Here is a 27,942-nt window from a genome sequence, read left to right as displayed (position 1 = left end):
GCCATTTATTATGTGGAAGTTGCATAAATCTGCCAAGAAGTGGTGTCATAGTCTTCCTTTTGTTGTCAAAAAGACAGTTATTCATTTCCTTGTAGATGTTTTTAACAACTCTTTTGAGGATGCATTTAAACTTCTTTGTTCAATCTTTTTTTTTTTTTTTTTTTTTTTTTTTATCTGCAATATTTACAACACTGTGTGAACCCTGGTTCGCTTTGAAACAAATATAGTATGGCATCAATTCTGAAAATTGTACTTCAGATCTTTGTAAGAGATGAACCAAATTAAGACTCAAGTTTCAGCCAGGAAACAAATCAGAAAACTGTGAATATCTGTCATGACTGGGGACTAAGATTTAGTGTAACCAAAGAGGAAGCATATGTGAGACAACCAGGAAACAAAAGAGACTCGATGATAAATAAAAACAGACACACGTGAAAAAAAGAATTAGAAAAATTTAAGTTAAAACAAGTAATCAATTTAATCAATTCAAATAAGCAATTGAACATGAAATTCAAGCTTTCCAACTAAAAATGACATTTTTATAATTTTTTTATAAAAGTTTCTATTTATCTATCTATATCAAAACATGCACATTTAAAATATTTTTTTTCTTTTACATAACTGAGCCATTTATCCTACATCAGAAGTTTGCTGGAATATTTTGTGGCATTTTGTGGGACGTCCACCAGTTTGACATGACAAAGACGATTTGTAACCATATCCTTTATCCCTACAGAGAAAAAAAAGCTCTGGGTGCCCCCATCATAGAGCATTTTGTCTTGGGCATATCAGTCCACACAGCACATACAAATTTAAGCAGCACCAGTGCCACCTGGCATGCAGTTAAAAATAAATTGCTCCACAGGCCATTGCTTCTCTGTGCTCTTTAAAATATCTAAAAGATGGCCTTAACTTTGTTTTTGTTCATGTTTATCCTGCATATACCTATTGTTAAGGTAGAATTTGCCCCCAGTAGAGTTGCAACAATATTATAGGACAATGTCATATCGACCTAGCACAGGTATAATGCTTTAGAAAATGAGAGAACATAACATTCAAGCCGGACTGGGTATTGCTTTTAAAAGGGTTAATTAATAAAGAAACCTGGTGTAGACAGGCAAACAGGCCTCATGGCAGGGATCTGGTCCAAGAAGTAGGCAGGGTTCAAACATTGTGAGGCAGGCATGAGATGGCTAACAGGTCCAAAGGGCTTGGCTAGAATCGTGGTCATGAAAACAGCCCAGGTCGTGTCCAGTTATCAGCACCCAATGAGCCGTGCTAAGAACTCACAACAATGGCTGAAACAATCAGGCACCCAGTGACTGAAGAACTGGAGTAAATAAGGGCATGTGAACAGGTGAATGCAATCAGCTTGATCATGCTGCTGCAGGATGGAGGACAGGTGCAGCAGATCACACCAATCAGGAGAGGCAATGAGAGTGAAACAGTCAGCTGGCTAGAAACATAGAGTCAGTGAGACCCAATCCGCTGGCTAGAATCATAAAAAAAGGTGAGATAAACTCACAATGGTTTATTCTTGTGTATGTCAAAATGCCCATATAAACAGTACAATCTCATTATTTTTTGTTTTTTTAATCCTATTCCGTAAACGATTCTGATCTGATCATGAGTCGTTTACACTGTCTCTCAGATATTAAGGTACACTTGCACACACCCTAGCTATTTCAATAAGCTGTCTTACTATCATGCATATTGCATACTATCTCACGTTCTGTAATTAGGCTGGAGTTTTTTTTCACTGTTTAGCTTGAATATTCTATCTTTTACCCGATTATGCCATATTATTAATAATTGTGCAATATTTACTCTGGTATTTTTATTTATTTTTTTACTTTTACTCTGTTGCTATAGAGCTAGCTTCTTTTTTTCCCCATTACTATTAATTGTGTGTAACTGTCTGTGTCTTTGCCACTGTCACCCCAAATTTTCCCATTGTGGGACAATAAAGGAATTTCTTATCTTATCTTATTTTAATTAGTCCATCCAGATCTTCAGACAGATCAAGTGGAGCTAATTAGTCCTTCGGGAAGGTTGAAAGTCCATGAAGAAATAATGTACTTTTTACTGGAACAAGCCACTTTAACATGTGTGATGGAGAATTAAAAAAGAAAAGAAAAGCAGGAGGATTAAGAACTTCACAACAAAACCACAAATCCTCAGAAAAGTTTGAACAAAACCATAAACATCAGAAATAAGCCATCACTGACACGCTCTTTAACACTTTGTAACAGGAAATCTCAAACAAGTAAAGGAACAGTTTAATAGAATTGAGAACAAGTCTTTTTCTCACGTTCTTGTCTTCCAATTATTTTTTTTCTTTTCTTCTCATTCTGTATATTTTTGCATTTTCTAGCAGTCATAATCCTTTTTCTACTCTCCTCCAACATCTTTCTTTTATTGCCTCAAACTTCTCTTCTCATTTCCTTACCCTTTCAGTTTCCCTTCATTTATTTCATAACCACACTCCATCTGACTTCATACTTATATTGTCCTCTTGCATCTGTTCCTTTCTTCCCATTATAAATGTCTTGTTGTCTAACCAGGGGAAAGGCGTTTCCAAATCAGTCTCCCTGAACTGTGGCCCATGCCCGGACTTACCTGTCGGCCTGAAGGCACTCAGCCACAGTGACTCTTACACATGGGCTGTGGCGAACCGAAGGTCTTTTCAGAAGAATGGCAGCAATTCCTCCCTTGGCTCGCAGGAGCTGTCCTTCTCAGATATCTACCCAGATGACTCTTCCCACATGGAATCTCAGGTATGTAAAAACACCCGTAATAAAAGAGAAAGGCGTTGTTGTTGTTTTTTTGACAGATACTAATTTATTTTTAACACCGTCTGACTCAAAGCCACCATATAGTTTCTTTGTTTCAGCACAGTACCATCTGAAATGTCAGATTTTACATTTGAGTATTATTTCTTTTGACAGCTAAAGTCATGGCTGGTTGTCTTACCATCTGACAATGTTTGCATTAGAGTCTATGAAGCTGTCGCTCACATGTGCTATTCATTGTTTTCAGTACTGCACTCCTCCTCGTATCTCCCGCACCATGTCGATGGGTAGAAACCTTTCTGCCATTGCACATGAGGTACAGTGAACATTACACGGGAGCCTTTACTGCAAATCTGCTGAAAGTTTAATGAGATTGTTCTTCCCCATTTGTTTTGGTTTGTTGCTGCTCTTTGTCCGGACAGAGGCGTCATATCGAGATAATAGAGTTGACCAACGATGGGAAAGGACTTGGCTTTGGCATCGTAGGAGGTCGCAGCACAGGAGTCATGGTCAAGACCATCCTTCCTGGAGGCGCAGCAGGGAGGGTATATCTTTTTGTCAATCTTAAAACCACTCAAATGGAGGGCCCAAGACTAATCTAAGCAGGGAAACTATAAACTAGAGGCAGTACCTTCCATTCTCCAACCACACAAACGACCTTGCTCTGAATGAACATATTTTGTGTATGGTCTGTGTACAAATGTGTAATTTATTTTGTTATTGAAATTATGTTTTGCAGGACAGTCGCCTGAGTAGCGGAGATCAGATTCTGCGTATTGGGGATACAGACTTAGCGGGCATGAGCAGTGAACAAGTCGCACAGGTACATAATTATGAGCATCAAGTGCATAACATTGACAATGCCGTGCAAACGTATTCATACAACTTGAACCTTTTCATGTTTTCACACAATAAAACCACATACTTGTGTGGAATGTTACATCATAAACTAAAAGTGGAACATGCATGTGCATTCAGTCTCCTTTACTGTGATAACCCTTTATTTTCACATGCAACCACCTGTCCTCAGATGCCTTTTAATTGGTCAGTACAGTTATTATTTCTTAGAGGTCACTGGAAATTGCTTGGAACTAAAATCCAACCTATTAGAGGCCTGAAAAACATTGAGACTTAGGGCTGACGTTGACGTTTTAGTGCCACAACAACCTTAAGCATACAAAATGACAAAGAATTGGTTCATATTAAAGAATTTGTATGTTTTAGAATGTCCCTATCAAAGTCCAGATCTAAATCAAATTCAGAATGTGTCCAGATGTGGCAACTTCTGTTTGCAGACTCTCTCCAGACTGACTGAGTTTTGCAAAGATGAATGGGCAAATATTTAAGTATCTAACGAAGCACATTGGTTGAGAGATGACCCGGGAGGTTTGCTGCTATGCTTGCAGTGAAAAGCTGTTCCAGAAGGCTGCACAGTAGTGAACTTGTTAGAACTGTTAACCTTGCAGCAAGGAGTTCCTTGACATTATTGAGTTTGCAAGTTCTCAATGTGCATGCATGAATTCTCTTCAGGCACTCTGGCTTCTTCCACACTCAAAAACCTTTCGTCTTTAGTTAATTTGCCTCACTATATTGGCCTTAGGAGTTAACAAGTGCACAAGTGTCTTCTTGTGTGTCTCTGAGTGGTCCATCGTACGATGGACGGACGATCTTTCCAGAGTGTACTTTGCCTCTTGTCCAATGATCACTGGTAAAAGCCAAGAGCTCCCCAGTGACCTTGCAAGGATAAGCAGGTATATTTGGATGGTGGTTCAACAAAGGGACACTGAATACAAATGTATGCCATGGTTTTCGCATTTTTATTTTAAAGGGTTTTAACATCAAAAAGCATTTTCTGTCCACTGTACAAATAATATATTATTGTGTGTTAGTCTGTCTCATAAAATCCCCCTAAAATACATTGAAGTGGTAGTAACATGACAAAACCTTTAAAAATAAGTTAAGGGGTGGGTAGACCTTTGCAAGGCACTGTAGTTTCTTTATTTCCACCTAACCAAGTGTTCATCTCTAAAGTATTATGTAGCAAACTAGGGATTACATACCAACTTGATGGTGCATACTAGCTAACAGTGCCTCTTACTTTCTCCTTGTATCTACAGCAGTGTTAAACTATATGAAAGCCTTGCTTTTACCAGATGCCTTCTCTGCTTTATGGAAATATGCTTACCCATGCATTATGTCTATTTTCACCTGTTTACAAACCCCCACTTGGTGCAGGTGCTGCGAAACGCTGGCACTAGGGTAAAACTCCTTATTGCCAGGGATGTTACCAAATCCAATTACCTCTCCTCCCCTGCTCTGAACCAGGACAGTTTGGACGACAAGGTTTGTGTGTTTGCTGTCTGTGGCTTTGTTCATCTTTGGAAGTGATCTGCTTTTCTGGTGAATAACATTAAATGCTTACTTTTTTTTCTCTCTCTTTGTGCCTGTTTCCAGCCCTGTGACTTGAATAAGGACCATGAGTTCAGTGTCCAGTTCACCAAGAATAGCCGGGGCCTGGGATTTTCCATCTCCAGCTATGTCGGGGACCTGAATTCAGGTATTTTAGCTGAAGTGTATCATCATTTAAAAATGGCTTACATAATAAAAAGAGATCAGCTAATCGGTTACCGGCCTGGCTGTGTTCTTTTAAGCCTACAGTGCAGGTGTGATGGTGAAGAGCATCGTAAAAGGCAGCGCTGCAGATTTAGATGGACAGATGCATGCTGGAGACATTATCCTTTCTGTAAGTTTTTTCTAAAGCTTACTGAGTACTTATTTTTGTGACTTAACTCCTATTTTCATCCTGAATATTTTTTACTTCTGCTTATTTTGGGCTTTTTTTCAGGGTTGAAGGAGTGTCCAACAAACAACTTCTGTTTTTACTGTTGTACCCCTATTATTTAGATAAATGTCTCTTAGTGTGTTGATCAGAAACATCTATCATAATTCTGGCCATTTAACCACTCTTCGCGTCATAAATACTCGAGTTCCTTACCTGTTCCTAAACCAGTGTGATGTCGGTTGGGACCCATTTGAACACTTGACTGTGTCTAAATTGGAACCATTTGGCTCAAATTGTCCCCCTCAGATAAGAAAGGAAATTAGTTAGCATGTTCAAGATTACCCAAGAATCAGCAGGGATCAAATCTAGAATAAAGTAGAAGATTGTTAAAAAGCAGTATCACTATCCACAGTGAAGCCAGTTTTACATCAGCATGGGCTGAGAGGATACAGACATCTGCAAAACAGAAAATTTGCAGCAGCCCATACTGGAAGTCAAATGCCGTCTGGCAAATGGTTTTGTGCTCAAATTAGACAAAATTTGAGCCATTTCTAAACAGTGATAAGAGTCAAGGTGAGTCCTTTAAATCTGAATCAACTAGTGTGGTGCCGGTAGTATAAATAATGCTTAGGGTCTGTTTTGCTGCGTGTGGAACTGAGGCATTACTGAAAGTGGATGGATTAGTGAGGAAATAGGACTGCATTTATACTCCTCAACATGACCTCAACGTTAACAGCAAAACAGGTTAAACCTGTAAACAGTTTGATGTTCCAACTAAATTGCATCTCTCAAAACCCGACTGCAAAAATAGAAGCTAAAAACCACGCTTAAATGAGGTGCTCGTGCCTGGAAACCAGCCGATCTAATTAAAGTCTAATTAATCTGATTTCAGGAGTGGTCAAATGTTCAGCCAAAACTGTGCGCACACTGTGACCACCAGAAAATTAAAATCAAATAAAATGCACGTGTGGTTTTGCTGCAGAATACTAGGGGAGATTTAACCCAATATATTAGTGGGGGTGAATGAACATATTGGAGCAAGTGTGGACATTTTTTTTTTTCATAGTGCCGATGATGAGAGTATGACCCGTGTTTATTTCTGTGCATAACTGTACGTTTACTTTTAATCTCATCCCCCCAGGTGGATGGTGTGAGCCTTCAGGGCTTCAGTGAGCAGCGTGCCATGGAGGTACTCAGGAGGACCGGTCCCCTGGTCAGACTGAGGTTGCTAAGAAAGGCCGTCCGCCTTCGCCACAGCCTGCCCCAAGTTCCTCCTTTGCAGCCCCTCCGACACTTCCAAAGCTTCCATGAAGGCGGTCCTCACAGACCAGGCATCAACAAAATTCAGGAGACAGGTGCTTTGCGCTGATAAAAACAGACAGTATATCTATTCCTGTGCAAATGAGAATATGGACGTTTTTCACAGATACAAACCTGTGCAGCTTCCCCCTGCTGAGGGACGCTTTGATTGAGGTTTTCTGGTATCAGTTTAGACTCAGACTGAAGTCTAATTTTAGTGCTTCTTTGAGTAAATGATGAACTTCTGTGCTCTTTGCATGAAAGAAAAAAAAAAAAAGAAGATACCTTCTGATACAAATGCGCCTGCGTGTAAGGCCATGCTGATCCCTCCTTGTGCGCTCAAACGTATTCCTCTGTCTCCCAGGAATCAGGTCTCTGCGTGAAATCTCCCGGCAAGCGGCATATGTCAGCAGACGACCCCGACACAATCCCAGAGACGGTAAGCTCCTGTTTCCGTACGGCACAGCAGTGCAGGAACCACTTCACAGGGCTCGGTCTGCTGCTCTGCCATGGATCACGAAACAGCAATGCGCCGCGAACCGTGCTCTTTGATGGGACTCTATTTATAGTTTTGTGCAATCATGTGTTTATCCAGCTCATTCAGCTCATTCCAGATGATTTGTCGCTCACCCCGCCTGCATATATTACTTTATTTAGACAGAGGAAATTTGGGGCCTGATTAGAGGCCGCAGACAAATAGGCCATGATTGCTGTTAGGCTTTAATGGATGAATCAGAAAGCAAAACTTTGTCAGGAAATCACGGGATGTTGGATGTGAATATGCATGCCTTCATGTCTGCGTGTGTGTGTGTGTGTGTGTGTGTGTATGTGTGTGTGCGCCTATCTAAGCAGTTGTGTACTGACACTCTTCATTGCCTCAAGGAAAATGATGTTGTCTTCTCTCTATAATAGCACCAAGGTGATTTTTTTATATATATATATATATATAGGACCCCATTCTTTATTGATTGATCCATGTGGGGCTTCCAACAATGTGTGTGTGTATATAAGAGACTTTATGGATTTGTGTGTATGTGATATGAGGACGATGTGTTTTGTGTGTGCACAATTCAAAGGTGTGAAACTGACTCCAGAGGAAGAGGAGAACCTGAGAAAGAGGTGGCAGCAGGCAGTCGGACACCGACACGAAGTGATTGTATGTCTCTCTTCATTAAAGATCAATCTTATTTGCAGCATGCATTGAAAAAAAAAAAGAATAACTAATATAGTAGTGTGGCATCTTACATGCTAATCTCTGAAAACCTTTCGCATCTCAGTGCATCTTTTGCTGCCCAAGATTTCCTTTTCGTCTCCAGTATCCTAACGAGAGTCTCTTTGCAGGTCTGTCAGCTGGAGAAGTTCAGTGAGACGAGTGGTCTAGGCATCAGTTTGGAGGCTCGGGCAGGACATCACTACCTGTGCTCCATCTTACCAGAGGGGCCCGTCGGCCAAAGCGGCAAAATCTTTCCTGGAGACGAGATACTGGAAGTAAGTCATACACTTACCTGTTTCCATCTAAATCACTTTTTTTTTTAATCCTTTACTCATTTGATAAAGGCACAACATCGGTAACGCCAATTAAAGATATGCAGCACTCCATCGATTAATTCGTGCCCCTTGAACCACAAACTCAAGTATCGTGAATTGTTGTCGCGGAGGACCCAAACGCAAGCATGAGATAGGCAACATCACGTTGAAACTATGGTTTAGTTAAATAAAAGACACACTTACACACAGCGGTAAGTACTGGAGCAGAGAGCAGGGCTCAGATCATCAAAGGGAGGAAGTAACAAATGGACGTGGCCAACAGCTGACTGAAATGTTGGGTATTTTAGCTGGGGTGTGGACTGCTAAACCAGTGGCGTGTGGTTGGCCCACTTGCTCCGAGGTTGATTGGTAACAGGGGAGGACTGAGGGGGAAACAAGGAAGCTAGAGTAAACAGAAGAGATTGTTTGGAAAGGGAGAGTGATTCCACAGGGAGTCGGGAATCTGACTAAACAGAGTAAGAGCTATAAAAAACACAGGAAAGCACCAAGAAAACAATGAGAGAACACCAACATAATCAGAAAAAAAAAACCCACAAAAAGGAAAGAAAAACATGACTGACAAAACTACATGGTGTATGACATTTTCCTAATTAGTAATTACTCCACCTGGATGTAATATAATCCCCGCTCTTAATGAATCCAGCTGTTTTGTGAAGGCCTCTGTGGTTCCTCGGAGAGCATTAGTGAACAGACAGCATCCCGGAGGCCAGGGAACACAGCGGACAGGTCAGGAATTTAGTTTTAGAGAAGTTTGAAGGATTAAAACATGATGCTGGAGAGACTATAGTGCAACAGCAAACCTAACAAGATTTGAGGATCCACTTAAAAAGGTATTAATCAGAGAAGCAGCCAACAGGCCTATAGTGCTGGAGGAGCTGTACAGATCCATACACCCAGTGGCAAATTTTGACGCTGACTAAAAATTGGATTCCACACTTTTTAGTTTTTTTTTGTTTTTGTTTTTTGAGAGAGAGAAAAAAAAATAAAAGTCACGACTGATTTTACTTCCAGGTAAATGGAATCCCGCTCATTGGACAGACACACAAGGAGGTGGTCAGTGTTCTCAAAGAACTGCCAGTGCAAGTTTACCTCGTGTGCTGCCGCATTGTCCCGCCGTCGGTTCATGACAGTGATGAAGAAGCAAATGTGGATGTCTGCCTCAGCCTCAAAGAGCTGTTGGCTGAGTTCAACGATAAGGTGAGAGAGGACAATATAAGGAAAAATGAACCTCAAGGTCCCCTTTTTTAAAAAGGAAGAATGCATTGTCCTATACCTTTGTTTAGCACATTTGCACAAATATCTTCTCCTCTCTCCTTGTCTCAGCTGGATCACGGCTGTGTCATACCCTGTCCTACAGCTGAGGACATCACGAAGCGCGGCGTGCCCCCCATGTCACCTCCTCTGGCCATGTGGGAGAAAGAGGCTCAAGTTGTGGAGCTGGAAAAAGGCGAGTTGGGCCTTGGCTTCAGCATCCTGGACTACCAGGTCAGGAACTACAAAAAAAGGCTAAATAAAAATACAAAGGGATTTGTGAGATTTATATTTGATGCCTTTTATCATTCTAATGAGCCTTCTTCCTCTACCCCTTTTTCCTGCATTTGTCCCTGGTTTTATTGATAAATCACAAGCCGGCTGTATCCAGTTCAAGCAAAGCATTCCCTTCATGTTTCTGCTCAACTTTAGGATCCAGAAGATGCCTCCAAAACTGTTCTGATAATCCGGTCCCTGGTTCCTGGAGGCGTAGCAGATCAGGACGGCCGCCTGCTACCTGGCGACCGACTAATGTTTGTCAATGAAACCGATCTAGAGGGCTCCAGCCTGGATTATGCTGTGCATGTGCTCAAGTCTACTGAATATGGGCCCGTTCGCATTGGCGTCGCTAAACCCCTGCCGGTGAGTGAGGGCGAACAAAAACATGCATTTTATTGTCTCTTTTATAGAATGCAGGATTCCACCCAGAACACACATTTGCACTGGGAGAATCTATTTGTTTCATTCATAAGTAGTTTGTCAAAGTCAATATTTAGTAGACGCATAAGGAAATATCTTTAGATATTTGGAGCAAAGCTTTTAACAAATGGAAACAACTAGCTAGAAGTTAAGAGGGATTTAAACTTCTTTTGTGATTGACCTGTTTCTACTGTGTATTATAATTGCAAAAATTGTCTTTCTAGTCGAATCTGAGTATACTTTTAAATTGAATAATCAAATTGATTTATTCAAAACTGTGGCATCTTAAACAAATCTTTGATACAATGGTAATCCTGGGCCAGGTATGCAATTCTCATTATGCAGAGTTTTGTGCTTTTTTGGCGTTCTTCTCTTTCCTTAGTCAACACAAGTATATGAAATGGGCATTACCTGGATAATTAGATAGACTTTCTGCTTTGGTCTGCTGCCTGGAGTCAGCTGCCTACAGACACGCAGACTTCTAATATAAGGCGACCCTTTCATTTCTGCACATTGACTCACTGAGCTTTTCACCACACAGCTAGATTTGTCTTTCTTGTAAACCAGAGGATTCTAGGGATGGGCGATATGGACTTTGGATTTTATCCCCATATATTCTGGTTATGTTGTGATAACGATAAAAGTGATGATAAAAGACTATTTACAGCTTCTTGCAGTTTTTCAGGTAACTGTGTGGCTGGGACTGCATGTCAATTATAGCCCAATAAGCACAAATACTGGCCTTAAATACTAAATATGTTTCACCAGAACACTGGTTACATAAAGAAGTGCGATTTGTTAATACCTAACTGCACACAGTAACTGTATTTAACTATATCTTAAATTTATTGATATTTATTGACTCTTTTAATAAACCAACAGTAGAGAATGTTGGAATTCATCATTGCCCAGATAAATGCAAATTGTTATCATGATTTGACAGGCCCATGACAGTAGCCAATACTGCCTCTTTAACCTAAAGTTAAAGTTTTGAGCCAAACTAAGTTGGGAGGAGCAATTTAAAATGCTGTAACAATTGAGTGTTTTGCCAGATTAGAAGTACTATCTATTACAAAACAAAGTAGCTGCCAGGCAAAAATCATCCTTCCTCAAAATTATATTCTTTTAACTGTGACATGGATGTGATTATAATTAAGGACAAATATTACCAGAGGAAACTGGTGGCTAATACATGTAAACATTAAGTACCTGTGCAAAATTTGTCCTGGAACACTGTTTAATTGTCAAGGTGTTAGTATTTGATCTCCCCTGTCCACAACGAGAAAATGTCTTGAATTGCATGACTAAAGATAGAGGTACCTAATGTTTTTTTTTCCCCTTCTTCGAGATCCCTTTCAATATGTTTCAAATTGTATAATCCCGCTAACAAATGCATGTCTGAACAAGCGTTTGTGAGATCGTAAACGACTTAGATGTATGATTTTCCCAAAAGGCATTGTATTTCTTCTCCTTTTTTTCTTTTTTTCTTTTTTTTTTTTACTGTGGCTTAGTAACAAGGAACAGAGAATCCAGTTACAGGCCTTCTGAATTTTTAATGCGACTGGAAGATGAACACGGCCACACTACAGATGGAGAGAGCAGGGGAGAGCAGCTCAGTGTCTAATTTACAGTCACCGTTTCCAGCCTTTTGCTTGACTGGGAATCTACAGTTCACTAATTTTTTTGAGCCAAACAGACTTTTTTTTTTCAAAGCTCTTTTTTTTCCAGTCTTTCATTTGTGTGTGTGTGTGTGTGTGTGTTTCTCTCTCTCTGTGTTTTCTCATTAAGCTAAATCTAAAATTTTGATCATTTTAATCTCAGCTGGAACTGTGCGGTGGCCTGACGCCCATATCGGAGCGGAGTGCGCGGCCTTCGACCGATGACACCGACAGCCACGCTCACGTCAGCCTGCTAGCTGAGGCAGCTGAGGCCAATTTCCACTGCACAACTTGGAACTACGACGATAACAGCTTCAGCCAGCCGTGTTACACGGTTTGTCACACAAAACCATCTGCCTGATGTGTGTGTCTGTCTGTCGGTCGGTCGGTCTGTTCATCTGTCTGTCTCGAGGAGATGTTGCAAAAAAAAATGTCAACGTTCTCAGGTTTAAGCCGCATAATTTGTTTGGCAAACGCCACCTTGTGTTCTTTATTCATGCCCGATCGCTTTTCAGAATTCAGTAAACGAGATTTCACCTGATGCTTTGCACTCAGTTGGGAGCGTCTTTTGAGTGACACTTGTGGTAACAGCGCAGAATCGTGCAGAGCTGCTCATTATCATGCAAACCTGTGGGTAGCCATTTTAGCTCCTCTAAAGCAGGTTACCATGTCAGCCTCTCTTCTCCTCGTTCCCGTCCTACCGTGTGGAGTTCGCTGACGGCTGTATCGGTGTCACGGCGTCAGGTATAGAGAAAGTGCTCAGTGTCAAAGGCTTTAATTGTGGCCTTGGCTTGATCCTACTCAGCCAGGCTTTTGTACTTGCTGTTGCTTAATTGCCAACAATTTCCTGTCTGCGAAAAGGGCTTACTGCTCTTCCACAAGGACATGAAGGTCTAGCTCAGTGCCTCTGACACGGTGTTCTCAAAGTCAGCCCGGTTACAAAAGGTAGATTTTTAACTTTATCTTCGCTTCTACTTTAAAACTTTAAAGACCTGCGCTTTGCCCTTCTTTCCCTTTAGAGAAGCACGCAGCGATGTGACAAGGCTACCTTTGTCAATAGCTTTCATTTTGCATTTACTCCAAGAGCCTTCGCCGTGGTAATGCTTGTCAACCTTAGGAGAGGGCATTGTTGAGAGGCATAGAGCCAATCCAGGACGAAAAGCTTTTATTTTTAAAAGAGAAAGTTTTGGAAAAGTTAGGGAGAAATGTGTTGGAAACTTCTGTTACAAACACATAACAGGAAGAAGGATTATGCAAACGTGTATATTATCGATCAAAATCCCTTTATGCACAAGGTTTTGTGCATAAAAAGTATTATTGTTTCATTCACCTAATATGAGGCTGCAATCCATTTGCACGTCATATTTTGGATCGCAGAATGGCGTCACACCAGACTTAAACGTTATGGAGTTGCAAGTTTGAAGCTAGAAGGCTTTTGTGCTTAGTGATCAGGGGTAACAGTGCAAACTGACAGTAGTGTATATCTCTGCATTTTCTACATTCACACACTGGTCCCGCATGTTCACAGATAGAAAAGCGTATAACTCTATATCCAATTCACGCCATAATATAGTGTGCAAAAGAAGGAATATAGAAACATTTTTCAGAAAACTGATGATCCCCATTTTTTTCACAAATGCAGCAAAGTTTCCCAAATCATGAAATGTGTTTTAAAGAGGCTTAGAGTAAGGTATTATGACTTCAGGAATATCTATGCCAGAAGCCCACTCTGGTTGCATGAAAAGGTTTTCCGATAAAATTATCGCACCCTGTTGACTTATTTTATTTTATTTCTGTGTTTTACACTTTGTTTCCGTTCTATTTGTTAGTAAACGAATAACTTTTGTGTATATTTACCATAAGAAAACCACATGAGCGGAAGTACGAAGTAAAAGAATGAGGTCACGTAACCCTAAATAGGTTCTTTGACCACGGCGAGCTGCCACTTTACTGTGAGGCATCGCAGGACGGTCTGCCGGCTCTTATAGTAGCTGTGTCAATTGTCGCCATCTTGCTTTCTGATAGTTACATAGTTCTGCCAGCAGATGGAACGATGTTTGTGACTACTGACCGCGTTGGTGCAAAGTTCAGGCTCAAAAAGACTAAGTAAACACTGTCAGAAGGAACAGTTGGTGTATGTTGCCTTTATTTATTTTTATTTGAAGGTAAACATATGTCTTTTTTATTGTCATAGTGTGTGAGTAGGCCCCTTTAATAGAATGATGCAGTCAATGGTTGACTAGTTCATATATTTTATTGTCTTAAAAACAACTGTTGTTCCGAATGGAATCTTCAGTTTTGATCAAAGTATTTTTGATTTTTTTAACAAGAGGCGATTCAATTTAGTCCAAATAAAAAACAACAACAACAACAACAAATACCTCTTTAGTTTAGAACACATATCAGGGATATTTTTTGTGTTAGAGAAGATTTACAGTGCATGATTCCCATCACTATCAAGCTTGATTGCTCCTTACTTTGTGACTGATCTGGCCAGGGATACCACTCTTCTTGCAGCCTAATGTAGAGGGAGAGTAACAGCAACAGTGACTGCACACAGTTCTCCCCTTTCTATCATCAATTTACCATGACCTCTGCAGTATTTGCATCCAGCTCTATCAAATCACAAGGTGCATAATTCTGTGGTCTAAAATGATAGTTGCATGTGGTCATGTTTTTGTTTTTTTTCTGACAGTGAAGTCCTGCAAAAAGATGCTAACTCAATTAGCTTTGTAAGATCAATAACATCTTTTGATTTTAGGTTGACGAAAGGACAGTGTTCATAAAACCTACCTTAACAGACTAAAAAGTCCATTTACTTCAACATTCTAGAAATACTTTACAGGCCATACACAGGACAGCGACCCCTCCAGCATGCTGCATAAGATAAGTGGAAAGGAACAAGTGTGCTCAGGGTGCCTGCTTTTTCTCCTGAACTTCAGCTCTGAATGTCTTATATAAGAGATTAAATTGATAGGTGCCTTTTTTGAAACACACATTTCTTCAAAGTATCATGTAGGATTTTTTTTTTTAGCACAACCCACAAGCTCCACTTAAAAAGTTCTTAAGCATTATTTTTTATTATTCAGGAATAATGGCTGTAATTATACAGTAGTTTCAGCCATCAAAGCTGGGTTATCTTTGCTTCCCAGTTTCAGAACGCTGAGAAACATGAACGGCTTTTCTTTTGTTCTCTCCCTGTGCCTCATTCGAGTATGATCTTGTTTGCTAAGCCCACCACAGTGAGGACTGAAATGGTAACGTCATCTTTTGTCGGGTTCCCTTTGCATTTCTATGCACATTTATAGCCTGAAAACAGTTAATGTTGTTGATTTTTGCTGGGTTATCTCATCAAGCTCAGGCTCATTTAACACGAAAGTCATCAGAGTTTATATTTTACTGCAAAAATCACAAACACTACAGTGAAAGACCTTCTAGGCTCCCCTAATGTCATCACACAATACCTTGTAAAAGTATTCATAAACTTTTCCACATTTTGTCATATTTTCTTGTTATTTTGTACGATACACCAACACAAAGTATTTTATAATTGTGAAGTGGAAGGAAAACAATTTTTAGAACCACTTTTTTAGAACCACCAGCTTTACACATCGTGAGGTTGAATTCTTTTGCCCGTTCTTCTTAGCAAAATAGCTCATGCTCACTCAGCATGGATTAGGGAAATATGCCAACACCTGTTTCCCAGTCTTGCCAGAAATTCTTGATTGGATTTAGGCTGGGGCTTACACTGGGCCATTCTGACATACTATCAGTATCCTTTGATTTATTCAATTGTATCTCCGGATGTATGTTTAGGGTCATTGTCCTGTTGGAATGTGAATCTCTGCATCAGTTTTTAAGCTTTTGGAGGCTCTAATAGGTTTTCTTCCGGGGCATGCCTGTATTTAGCTTGCTGCACTGATAAAGAAATCCAATTCTGTAACATGATAGTTCCGTGACTGTGTTTCACAGTGGAAATGATGTCTTCTGGGAGATGTGCGGGGTTTACCTCCGGGTATACCAATTTTATTTTTATTTTTCTGTCTCATCTGACAAGAGATTCTTAATCCACATGATTGCTGATTTTCCAGAGTATGTGCCGAACTTTAAATAGGATTTATTGTGAGGTGTTTTAACTATGTCTTTATTCTTGTCAGTCTTCTATAAGGGCCAGAATAGTGGACTGCACAACAACAGTACTACCTGTCCGGCCAGTGTTATGTTGAGGTTTAAGGATGGCCCAAACACAGAATGTAGAGGAGGCAAAAATAAGATAAATAATATATTGTTGGAATAGTTAGAAAAGAAATACATGGAGACAAGGAACAGAGAACTGCAGCAACAGAAAACATGAAGTCAGTGGAAGAAACCAGAGAGGAACAGAGAGAATTAGAGAGAATATATACTGAAGGAGAGAGGAGACATGACAGGCAAACAGAAGAGCTAATCAGGGGAAATGAGGAACAGCTGGGACTGAGTGAAGGGAGAGTAACCAGAGGAGATGTGGAACAGCTGGAAGGATGAAATGGTAAATAGAGCCGGACACAAAGAAACTCAGGGAAGTATATAACAGAAAAAGTCTGAAAGTACAAAGAACACAAGAATAAAATGATAGAAAAAACACCCAACAATAATAAGCATAAGGAAATAACTAAAGAATGCACAACCTAGAAAACATAACGACAAGAAGTAGTCAATATCCAAACATCTGCTGATTATAACTGTCAGCAGATTCTCCCACTTGAACTGTAAATGTCCACGGCTCCTTCAGAGTCACCATGGGGTCTCCTGGCTGCTTCTTCAATTAATGCCCTCCTTACTCGGCCTGTCAGTTTGGGTCATGGTTGGTTTGCATAATCGTTCCATTTTCGGACTATGGACAGAACAGTGCTCCGTGAGACCTTCCAAGCTTGATATGTTGTTTTATACCCTTACCCCACGACTTCCTTACCTGTCTTACCTGTTCCTTGGCCATCATGATGCTCTTTGTTCACTAATCTTGACTGACAAGTCAGTGGGTCCTTCAGGGAACAGTCGGATTCATACTGAGAATAAATTACACACAGCTTGGCTATTTCTCTGTTAGGCTACCTCTGATGCCAGTTTGTTGCACCTGATTTTCTTTTGCAGTACAAGTGTGATACTGGGTTGAATACAAATGCATCCCTTGCTTCTCAGATTTTTATCTGTAGAAAATAGTGAAAACCATCTATCATTCTTCTTCCACTTCACAATTATGCTGTACTTTATGATGTTGGACTTTTCACATAAAATCAAAAAGATTCTAAGGTTTTGATTGTAACATGACAAAAGACAACGAGGGCTTCCGAAAGGCCAGGCTTTTTCCTTCTTTCTTATTATGCAGACTTGGTTCTTTTAGACCTTGGCTGCATTGTAATTTTTGTCCAGTCATTGTTACTGATCATGAATAGTGGTATATATGCAGATCTACTACAAATGAACAGTGTCAAGTAATTTAAGTTGAGGAAAAAGGGATAAATCTATTGCATCCCAAGCTTTCGGCTATTAGATGTTGCTTATGTTTTATATATGTTGTAAATTCACATAAATAAATGGGACTAAACTGTGCATTTGTAAAAGGATGATGAATACATTTATGTGTGTCTGTGTGTCTGAGAACCCAGCAGCCGAAAAACTGTTTAATGTTTTCTGTCGACACAACACTAGTTTATCTTTTGAGCTTAGGAGCCTTTTCTCTCCAAAAGATTCATACATCAGAATCAAGCGGCTCAACAAAGAAAAAAAACACTATTTTCTCTGACAGGGGTCAGGAACTGGACTGAAAACGAGGGAGAAAGCAGAAAAACTTCAAAGAAAAACTTTTAGGGCAAAAAGAAATATTGATCGGGACTGGTTTAAAAGATTACAAGAACGTCTGGTTCCCTGAAAGCCAAATACAAAGAATGTAGCACATCTTGGCTCTAAGCAAATGCCAGTATCACATTTCATAAAGCACTCGCCCCACTGTCACATTCTCACTCCCTCCTTCAAACCCTTTTTTGTCTTTCTCTTAGGAAAACCAGCTGCGTTATCGCTACAGCACTATGGAAGATGATACTAGCCAGCAAGCCCCACCTCTGCCCCCTCGCACAAGCTTTGAGAGGACAATCACTGTTGTCCGGGGCAACCGTAGCCTTGGTATGTTCTCCGTTTTTCTCATGGCGATGGCGTCCTGGTGTGTGTACATTGCAGGCATGGCCTTGATGACACTAATTGGAGGCGGTGATGACGACCGTCCTGAAGAGGAGTGATGATTCGGTGTGCTCACCAAACCTGAGAGAGGAGATGAATTCTGTGTGGGGACAGTATGTGTATGTGTGTGTTTTGAATGAGATTTGCTAAGAAGGTGAATTAATGGTTACATTAATGAGAACATGCATCCCCGTCAAAACGCCAGGGATTAGTGACATAAATAAGTGAGACCATGATCCTTTTTTTCAGAGCTTTTTTCACTCCTGAAACTTTGATCCGCTACAAGATGCGATAACCTACTTGCAGAAGCGTGCACACCCCTAAAGGTGATGAAGCATCCTCTGGTTTAATTCAGCATTCAGCAATCCTGTGAGCACGCCCACCATGAATTATATTGAATATTATGAAGATGAACTAAATTACTGCAGTCCTCATTGGATTTCCCTCGCTTTTCAATGTTTGCTAGCATTAGCTATAGCCCTAGCTTGCAGAGAGGTTATAAGCAGACTTCTCAATTTTTATCAAAAGTTAAGAGTGAGATTATGCAAATGTTCGGGGGCGTGGCGGAACGGAGCGAGGGCGTGGCTGGGGGCGTGAGTGACTGGACCCTGGAATAGCCAGTCTCATTATTTTCCAACCAGACCTGAAAGTAGACAAGTGTTACTTTTGTTTAAAAGTGAAAGAGAAGTGTTAACACGTTATTGTTCAGTTAGTGGGTTAAAAAAGAAAAAAACATAAAAAAATATATATAATTCAAATAATACTGAATAAAATAAAGTAGTTTTAAGTTATTGACCGTATTATTACACTGTTAAACATTAATCTATGGGTTTGTTTATCACTGTAGATCTATAACCTCATCCGTGAATTATAAGGGATCGGAAAGATTTGATTTTACAAAGCTATCAGTCGGGAAAAGTGTACAAGTGTTCCAATTTCAGATATATTTACATTCCAGCATTTGTTCCATGGCACGATGAACACAGTCATCAATAATCACAGAAAGTATGAGCCAACAGAAACATTAGAAAATACTTAAAACAGGGATTCTCCCAATAGGCTGACGACGAGACTAAAATAGAAGTATGTGTTCTACATGGAACAACGACCTGTGTCAAAGTTAAGAGGCAGGGTTGCGCGACAGAAGTCCTTTCTTACCATACCTTTGTGAGACAATGTGTTATTGCCTGATGAAACTAAAACTAAGTCACTTTTGAGCCAAAACAGACTTTTAGTTTTCACAACAAAAACTGAAATGTTTCAATGTCACAAACACAAAACGGACCACCGAAGTTGAAAAGAACAACTTCCCCACAGCGAAACATGGTGGTGGCAGCATAATACTCTGGTTTTAATAATAGTAATAATATAATAATGTGACAGATTTGGAACACTGAAGCTGGACAGAGTGGCACATTATTGCTAGGTCAAGATGTGGGAAGATAACAGACCCCTACCACATAGGGCTGCAAGCTAAAATTAATTCAAAAGGTGTTTTAACTAAGTAATCATTTTAAGGGTATGCATACTTATGTAACCAGGTTAATGCACTCTTTTTTTATTTGTTTTTTTTGTTGAAATATATGGGATAAATATGAGGTTATATGTGCAAAAAGTCTTGATATATATATATATATATATATATATATATATATATATATATATATATATATATATATATATATATATATATATATATATATATATATATTCTCAAAACCCAACCTTTTAACAGGGGTATTTACATTGTTAAGCTCCATAGTACATCTTGAAGTTCCAGTTAAACAATGCGTTTTATAAGAGATTGTTGTCTTAAGTCCAGTGTTTGGCTTACTTAACAAGACGGGGAATGGAGAGAGTCGAAGCCAATCCTGCACTTATATCTAAAGGCAGTATGCAAAGCATAAGGAAAACTAACTCATTTGTATTCTGAATGCATGTGCTGATAAGGCATCAGCCTACCTGCGTCTGTGTGTGCTTGAGAGAGAGAGAGATGGTGAGAAACAGAGAGAGAGTGTTTGAAATTATGTAAATGTTTGTGGTAGAGAAAATCAAGGTCACAGTATCAGTGCACTCTACTTCTCATCTGTTATGATTGTTTGGATCCCCTGCTGATTTTTATATATATATATATATATATATATATATATATATATATATATATATATATATATATATATATATGCGTGTGTGTGTGTGTGTTTAGGGAGTGTACCTTTGTATTAAATGATCATCATGTGGCAGCAGGTAAATGTTTAGGCATTCCTATATATATATATGTATGAGTTGGTATGCTGCTTTTAATACAAAAAAAATCAAAAACAGTTAGCGTACCGATCTAAAATACTTTTGTTTATGGGGTTCTTGTGCAGCCCTCAGTTTATACCATGCGTAAGTTCAGTTCATACATTTTAGGCTTAAGGGACTACTCAGTAGAACTTTGTGTTCCTGAAGTCGATAAATTCTGGATTGAGAAGTATAACTAGTCTAAGACAACATTGCCCTATCGGGTTAGATTTGTTTTCTTCAAATATGATTATTTTTGCCCTACTTGTATTTTGTTTCCTGTAGCACTGACCACAAGTAGGTATGGGCTGGTATTAGAATATCACAGTGTGCTAATCATGACAACAAATACCCTGTTTAGGCACGGACATGGTCTTAAGATTAAAAAAAACTTTGAGCAAACAATTGCCACATGATCTAACTCCTTTTATTTAAAACAGAAAGGGGAATTGTTGATCATTGCTGGTTACAACTATTGAAATGATTTTACACGTATTGTTTTCTATGGACATTATGATGCATCCAGTCCACAAGGGTTGCCACTCCAGCATGTCCTCATTAAAAAGAGCTAAAGACCATAGGGCTAGGTTTGCAGTAAATATTAGTGGTGGCCATGATACATTAGTAGACCCTTATACCAGAAACTGGTCAATGCCCAACTGCTGTGCAATATTTTTGTCCCACACAGAGGTTAAATCAACTAAAAGTTATTTTGTAATTGAAGTTTGCCGGACGTGTTTCCAGCCTGAGCCTTGCTCAGATGTTGGCAATTAGGATGCAGGAAAGGTTTTTTTCAAATGAAGGATGAAGGTCATTGCCTGATTATTTGAATCTTTTGAATACTCCTGCAAGATTTAGAGATGCAATGTTGATTGTTTTTCCAGTCCCACAAGCGGTTCTCTCAGCAAGATTCCTTGGTCTTATGCCATTTGTCAATCTAAAGAGAGGGAAACAGCTATTGAAAATAATAAATAGTCTTCTTTACCTTTACTTATTTTAATCAAATTTCCTAATGTCCAGTGCTGGATAGTTGCTTACAGGAGCTCAGGGCCAATGATTGTTGAGAGAAGGTTGCATAAGCAAATATTTGTGTGTTTTTGATAAATGCTATATTTTCAAACAAGCGAGCATCAACTAAAAGTTATTTTGTAATTGAAGTTTGATAAATGCTATATTTTCAAACAAGCGAGGAAACCATGACCCAAAGCCTCACTAATTTTCTGACATTCTCAGTTTTTAAACAAAGTCATCTGAGAGCTCACATCTCGTATGATGCCTTTGAACTTTTTCATGGTGCTATTCCTTGTTTTGTCGCTCAAATTTTGTACCAACGCAAATTAGGAAAAGAATATCACAAAAAAATTGGACTTGTTTTTTAGGATACATTTACTCTGTCACTTAACAGAAATCAGCAGTAACAGAAATGCCCAAACCCTTGCCGGTCACTGTGGACAGAATCAGATTTTGTATCCATTGTATTTGTACGATATGTGGTCTACTTGTTCCGGCTACCATGTATAACTCTATCCATAGGTATCCATACATTGTTTTAGCAGTGTAAACAAATGGTGTTTGTAGAAAAGAAAAAGGATGCAGGTACATACGTAAGTGCAGGTTTTAAAGGAAAAAGGTTTGATGAACTAAAAAAAGAGTCTCTTTGTTCTTGCCTTGCTAATTTGACTCGTGCATCTCTTTACATGTTCCTAGATTTTTCTACCACTTTCTGTAAAACTTTTCCACTTGAATCTTTTGAACTGTTGGACTTAAAACAAATGTTTTTACATGCAACATCTGAATTTACCTTTTATTATTAGAAATGCACCGATAAGAATTTTGTGACCCATTAACAATTTGTGTAAAGTTTAGCCACATTTCTTTGAGAAGTACAAAAATACCTTTTCCCAGCCTTACTTCAATAACATTTTTCAAACCAGCAGCAGAGGCAGCGGCATCTAGATTTGTACAGCTTTTTCATTTTCTTGCTACCGCTGTCTGGAGTATTTGAACATAGTGAAAACTCCATAGAAAAAATAATTAATGTTTAGTCATCCTTCTTCAACAAAAACAGCCACATGGAAAAGTTTTGTTTCTGTCATAAAAAAAACTATTTTTTGTTTCTGATGGACCTAAAAAAAAACAAAAAAACAGCTGATTTTGGTCACCTGCTTTTTTCTCGGTGCATCTCTATTAATTCTATTTACAAGCTTTTTTAGAGTTTGTAATATGAGATGTATTTTGATGCAGTGTTGTCCTTCAGCACCTCTACAGTTGAAAGCATTGACTGTTATTTATTCAATGTCACATTTCTGCATTGTTTGTCTTTGGTTTGCCCTGTAAAAGGCAGTGGCTGTGTCTCCAAGCTGTTGTACTCCATGCACTATGATTGTATTGCAATTTGAATGTAATACCTAAAAAAAAAAGCAATAAACTATTTAAGTAAAATTAAGCACAAAGTCATTTTTTTGACCAAGTTCAAATTTTGTACGACCATAGTGTTGTGGATGTGCTTCGTAAGTAGTTAGCTGTGTTGTTCGCCAGCGCCTTAAACCAGCCTACCTGATTCGCCAAAACCTTCCCTCTGCAGCGTGTGTGTGTGTGTGTGTGTGTGTGTGAGAGAGTATGAGCTGTGCACCTATGTGTGTGATGCCTGATGTACCCAGATCTGCCGGTTTGCATTAATGCAGCGTTAGTGTAATCCACCTAGAGTCCAGAGTGATAATGCCAAAGTTGAGTGTTTGTGCTAATAGCATGGGTCAATCCTCCAGTCACCTGTGTCCCCTGCCTTCTTCATGTTCCTGTATGTGTGTGATTGTGTCATTGCCGCCGATGTGACCGTGAATGGGAAGGATGATACCGTGCAAATGTCAGGCGTGTGTGGCCATGTCTGTGCGCTAATCTGCCTCGTGTCCGTCTTGATTATGCTGATTATTGAAGCAGTCAGGTGTTTGTTTGGGCGAGTGTCTGTTTGGCATGCAGTCAAAGCAGCCTTAGCCTACCCTGTGTTCACCCATGCTTCTGTGTGCTTCTGTGTGGTGTGTCTGTGCGCCTGTTGGCAGGGATGTCGGTGAGTGCTATCAAAGACGGAACAGGCATTCTGGTCCGGAGCGTGGTCCAGGGGGGCTCTGTTTGCCAGGATGGCAGGCTGGGGGTGGGGGATATCATCTTGGCCATAAACGGAGAACCTGCCTCCAATCTGACCAGCGCCCAGGCCAGGGCCATGCTCCGCAGACACTCTGTCACAGGGCCAGAGATGAGGTGAGAAGTGTCTCTTGCCCACATTATTAGACTGTTCTGTGCTGGATAAAACAGGCCTCGGGCATCATCTGTTTAGAAAAAAAGAAAAGAAAATAACTTTTATTAACACCCAGCAACACTTTAGTAAACTATTTTGACAATCTCCAATATTTTCTAATTAATAAGTGGAACGCTCATCTTCACAGAGCATTTATTTGTACATCTGAGTTATACAAAATTAGTTCTGAGCTTCATTTGTGTTTTTGTTTTTTTAATTTTAAATTTGGAAATTATAAATGACTAAAGGATGAGGCTCAAAAGTTATTAATTTTAAAAGTTTGTTTATACAATCAAACACCCCAAATCAAATTAAACTTCAGGATTTGTTTTTTCAAATGGAATTTAGTAATGTATATTTGAGACGTACAGTATCTTACAGATCTAAACAAAAGCAATAGTCAGACCTCTGTCACTTTAAGAAATCTGTCTGTCTGCTGGATTGTGCCGTACTTTAAGTGTGGAATTGTAGAGGTACAGTAGCGCTCAAGCATGTCAGGCTTCTGACATTTAAATAACTGAGACCACAACAGATCATCTCCAACCCTTATCACCATTTCTGTCACCTGAATTATGTGCAGTTCAATTTCAAATCACATTTTTTGAGGGAAAACATATAAAATAAAAAGTGGAATATTAAGGTTTTGGAATGGCCTTGCCAGAGTCCAGAACTAAGCCCGGCATAAAGTCTGTGGTGTGACCTAAACACAAGATCTGAGGCAGAATGCACCAATTTAATCATGTCACGTTTTTTATCTTCCCCAAACACATGTTGGTTTTTCACACTCAAATGTCACCATTTAAATGTCAAAAGGTGGAGAAGTTTGGAAATGACTTATCCTGGTCTCCATGTTTTACTTCTTTTAAAGCTGGAACTTAGTGCCCTTATGAGAGACAATGTAGCTCTAAATATGCAATCAAAAGATCTTTGTTATCTAGAAAATGAGTGACTGATTATTTGTAAATCCATGCATGTGTTTTTACCAAGTGAAGGCCTTCCAGATAGTCTACAAACTATCACAGCTGCAGTAGATAATGATAATGATCTCAGTTTGGAGAATCCGTGTAAACTTCTTACAGGAGAGCTCAGCAAAGAGCTGCTCTGTGCAAGACTATTTAACTGCAAATTGCTACATCTACATCCTACATCTAAAACTGAAACTTGGATAGAAATAAATTTGCATGTTGTATCTTATAAGTAAGAGTTGTTTACATTGCAATTTATTGGTCTAGACGACGTAAGTATTTGTGGGTGCTGTATACTGAATCCTACTACTCATTAAAGTAAGATATTAGTAATTACAAACCTGAAGACTTTTTTTAAAGCAATGTAGCAATATCTGTACAATGAAGACAAATAGTTAGGGGTTAGTAACGGATTAACTTTGGCCAAATGAGCCAATCAGCAGTACACAGCAACCACTGCGTTAAAAATAAAATGTTGCTTGGTTTAGAAAAAAACTAACAGATAAACAATAGGCTCATGTAAAGTAATGAGGTAAAATGCCTCTCAAAGTGTTTGCTGTGTGAGCGCTTTGTGCTGGAGTTGTTTCGGATGGTGATCTCAGTAGGAGTTAGGCCCATTCCTTCATGTGCAATGTCTCCCAGATCCTCCAAACTGAGATCCCTTTAACTGCTGTCCACTGCAAGTAAAACATGGACTGTTCAAAACATGACACAAATCCACTTACAAACAATTCTCCTCTAAAGCCATCACAAATCAATGAAAACAAATAATAAACCCTGTGTAATGTCAATGTCAATTTTATTTATAAAGCACATTTAGTACAGATGTATCTACGTACAAAATAACAACTACACAACACAAACTGAGAATAGTTAAAAAATTATGAAGTTCAAATACTAAGCAGACTAAAAGAAATAAAAAAATGAAAAATTTGAATTTTCTTATTGTAGCAAAGCCTCGGGTAAAAATAAAAACCCATGACTTTTTCAGTTAACTGTACCACTGAAAGACTTCAGACGGTTCCAGTCTGAGAGAAACACAAAGTGGTATGCAGTCAGTTATTTATTGCCGTAACTTAAACAGGGTTGCGAGAGTTAGAGGTTTTGACAGAACATGGCAAACTCGCTTGTTGTAATGCACATTAATTAAATGGCTTGACGATCTTCGTGATGTGTGTGAGAGAGCTTACAGTATTTCTATAATTAATCCAAGTGTGAAGCATACAGAGCGACTGTCACTGTATGGTTAAGGACACCTACCGTTTCGCGTTGGCTCTCTGCAGTCGCATCTGACTGAGGCGCTACAGTCATGTTTGGTTTAGAGACGATGACATTTTTTAAAGATTGCCTGAAGAAAAACTGGCTACATTATCACTTGCTCCAACATCAGCAATTATGGCTCCACATTGAGAAAGCTTGTTTGGCTGATTGGGGATGTGCTCCACCTCCACTATCCCTCTGCCCTGCTAAACACCCACTCACATTCTCTCTGTGTCTCCTCTCTTCTGCTTTTAAAGGCACACACATACACACTTTAACACTCGCTGGCTGACACACACACACACACACACACACACACACACACACACACACACACACACACACACACACACAGAAAGAGAGGGAGAGAGAGAGCCGTTTAGTGGCCTAACCTCCAAAAACACCTTTTCCTGCTATGGGAAATATTTCTGAATAATTCATCACTCATCTCACCTTGAACAGTGTACTTCTGAATAAAGGAGCGTTTTAAAGAGTCTCTCATGGAGGCACTGCTCATGGAATACACACACCGACGAACACACACACGTGTCGTTTTTTTTTTTTTTCCCTCCTCCCCCCTTTCTTTCTCCGCACACTCACGCAAACACTCAACTCCACACACACATGCTCTCTTTGCCTCCTTCTGACAGCACTTCAGACAATCTAAAAGCAAGTGGAGGCAGCTGAGTTGCTTTGGCAGCCGCAGAGTGAGGCACGCAGAAGGATGAGGGCTTGTCACTATCAAACTGCGCCTTTTGAGACAAGACAAGCTGTCCACGCGGTTCAGTCCCAACAGCTTAGCGCTGGAGACGTAAGGATTCAAAATACCATCCTGAATAAAGGGACTCTGAGAATTAGGGAAGATTTGAACAACCTGTTCTCCAGTGTACTTACACTAATGTATGACAACAATACGATGACGAAAAGCTACAACGGAGAAGAGAGAGGCATTGTAATGACAGAAAAACATGATGTTGAATCAGGAATGCAGCGGGTTTTCATCATCGCATATTAACTTTGAGATCTCGTTGGCCAATTAAAATTGTGTCACCGGAAAATCATAACATGTCCTGGCTATGTTGCCTTGTAATAATATTTGTATCCCTTACTACAACCACTAACTTCAATGTATGTAAAGTGGAAGGGTTTTCAGCATTTTTTTTATATAAATGCAAAAAGTGTAACAACAGTTTGTAATCAGTCCCCTTTACTCTGACACCCCTAAATCCACACCCACAAATCACTTTACTTTAAGAAGTTACATGATTAGTTCAGAATGTAGTCAACCTTTGTGGGATTTGATCTCAGTTTCCATCTTGCTGTTCTGTGAAAGCCTCAGAGGTTTGTTAGAGAGGCTCCACGAAATAAACATCATCAAGACCAAAGAAGACAGCAGATGGGTTAGAAAGTTGTGGAGAAGCTTAAATTAGTATTAGGTTCAAACCAGAGTATTGCACAACTGCTAATCTATGACATAATGGCTTTCTACTCAAAATGACAGGCGACAGGCAAGGGTTGACGTGAGACATTTAAGAGGCCCATCCATGGTAGCTCTGGAGGAGCTGCAGAGATGCTCAGCTCGGGTAGGAGAGTTTCTTGACAGGACATCTATTAGTTGTGTACTTCAGTGGTGGGAAGACGAAAAACACCACTGAAAGAACGCCATGGGTAGTGCAATTTGTAGCTTGGCACAAGCAATGCGGGGGACACATGTGGACGAGGGCGCTATGGTCAGATGAGACCAAAACTGAGTTTTTAGGCAAAATATGCATTGCAGAGAAGTAAAACTGCATATCTCCCTGAACACATAATCCCCACCTTGAAACATTGAAAAGCTAAAATGGCATGAATTCTTTTGAAAGGAACCTCATATTTACTATTGTTTAAATGCAGATAT

At 39.6% G+C, this 27,942-nt stretch overlaps 1 protein-coding gene across 6 annotated transcripts in view; it reads left to right on the top strand.

Annotated features, from left to right (window-relative positions):
- Positions 1-27,942, top strand: part of si:dkey-92j12.5 (multiple PDZ domain protein) — a 78,328-nt gene that overhangs the window by 9,573 nt on the left and 40,813 nt on the right. For all 6 annotated transcript variants that reach the window (XM_036136871.1, XM_036136872.1, XM_036136870.1 and 3 more), the window contains exons 4-20: positions 2,565-2,777; positions 3,040-3,108; positions 3,215-3,337; positions 3,532-3,615; positions 5,028-5,135; positions 5,247-5,349; positions 5,444-5,535; positions 6,716-6,929; positions 7,238-7,312; positions 7,950-8,029; positions 8,215-8,361; positions 9,433-9,618; positions 9,745-9,906; positions 10,105-10,314; positions 12,193-12,363; positions 18,065-18,188; positions 23,585-23,783. In XM_036136871.1, the coding sequence (XP_035992764.1) occupies positions 2,565-2,777; positions 3,040-3,108; positions 3,215-3,337; positions 3,532-3,615; positions 5,028-5,135; positions 5,247-5,349; positions 5,444-5,535; positions 6,716-6,929; positions 7,238-7,312; positions 7,950-8,029; positions 8,215-8,361; positions 9,433-9,618; positions 9,745-9,906; positions 10,105-10,314; positions 12,193-12,363; positions 18,065-18,188; positions 23,585-23,783 (2,360 nt within the window). The remainder of the gene's footprint in view (positions 1-2,564; positions 2,778-3,039; positions 3,109-3,214; positions 3,338-3,531; positions 3,616-5,027; positions 5,136-5,246; positions 5,350-5,443; positions 5,536-6,715; positions 6,930-7,237; positions 7,313-7,949; positions 8,030-8,214; positions 8,362-9,432; positions 9,619-9,744; positions 9,907-10,104; positions 10,315-12,192; positions 12,364-18,064; positions 18,189-23,584; positions 23,784-27,942) is intronic.

Source organism: Fundulus heteroclitus, chromosome 5 (genome assembly GCF_011125445.2).
Source record: "Fundulus heteroclitus isolate FHET01 chromosome 5, MU-UCD_Fhet_4.1, whole genome shotgun sequence".
NCBI lineage: Eukaryota > Metazoa > Chordata > Actinopteri > Cyprinodontiformes > Fundulidae > Fundulus > Fundulus heteroclitus.
The sequence above is the reverse complement of the archived record's forward strand: the minus strand, read 5'-3'. Positions and strand labels throughout refer to the sequence as shown.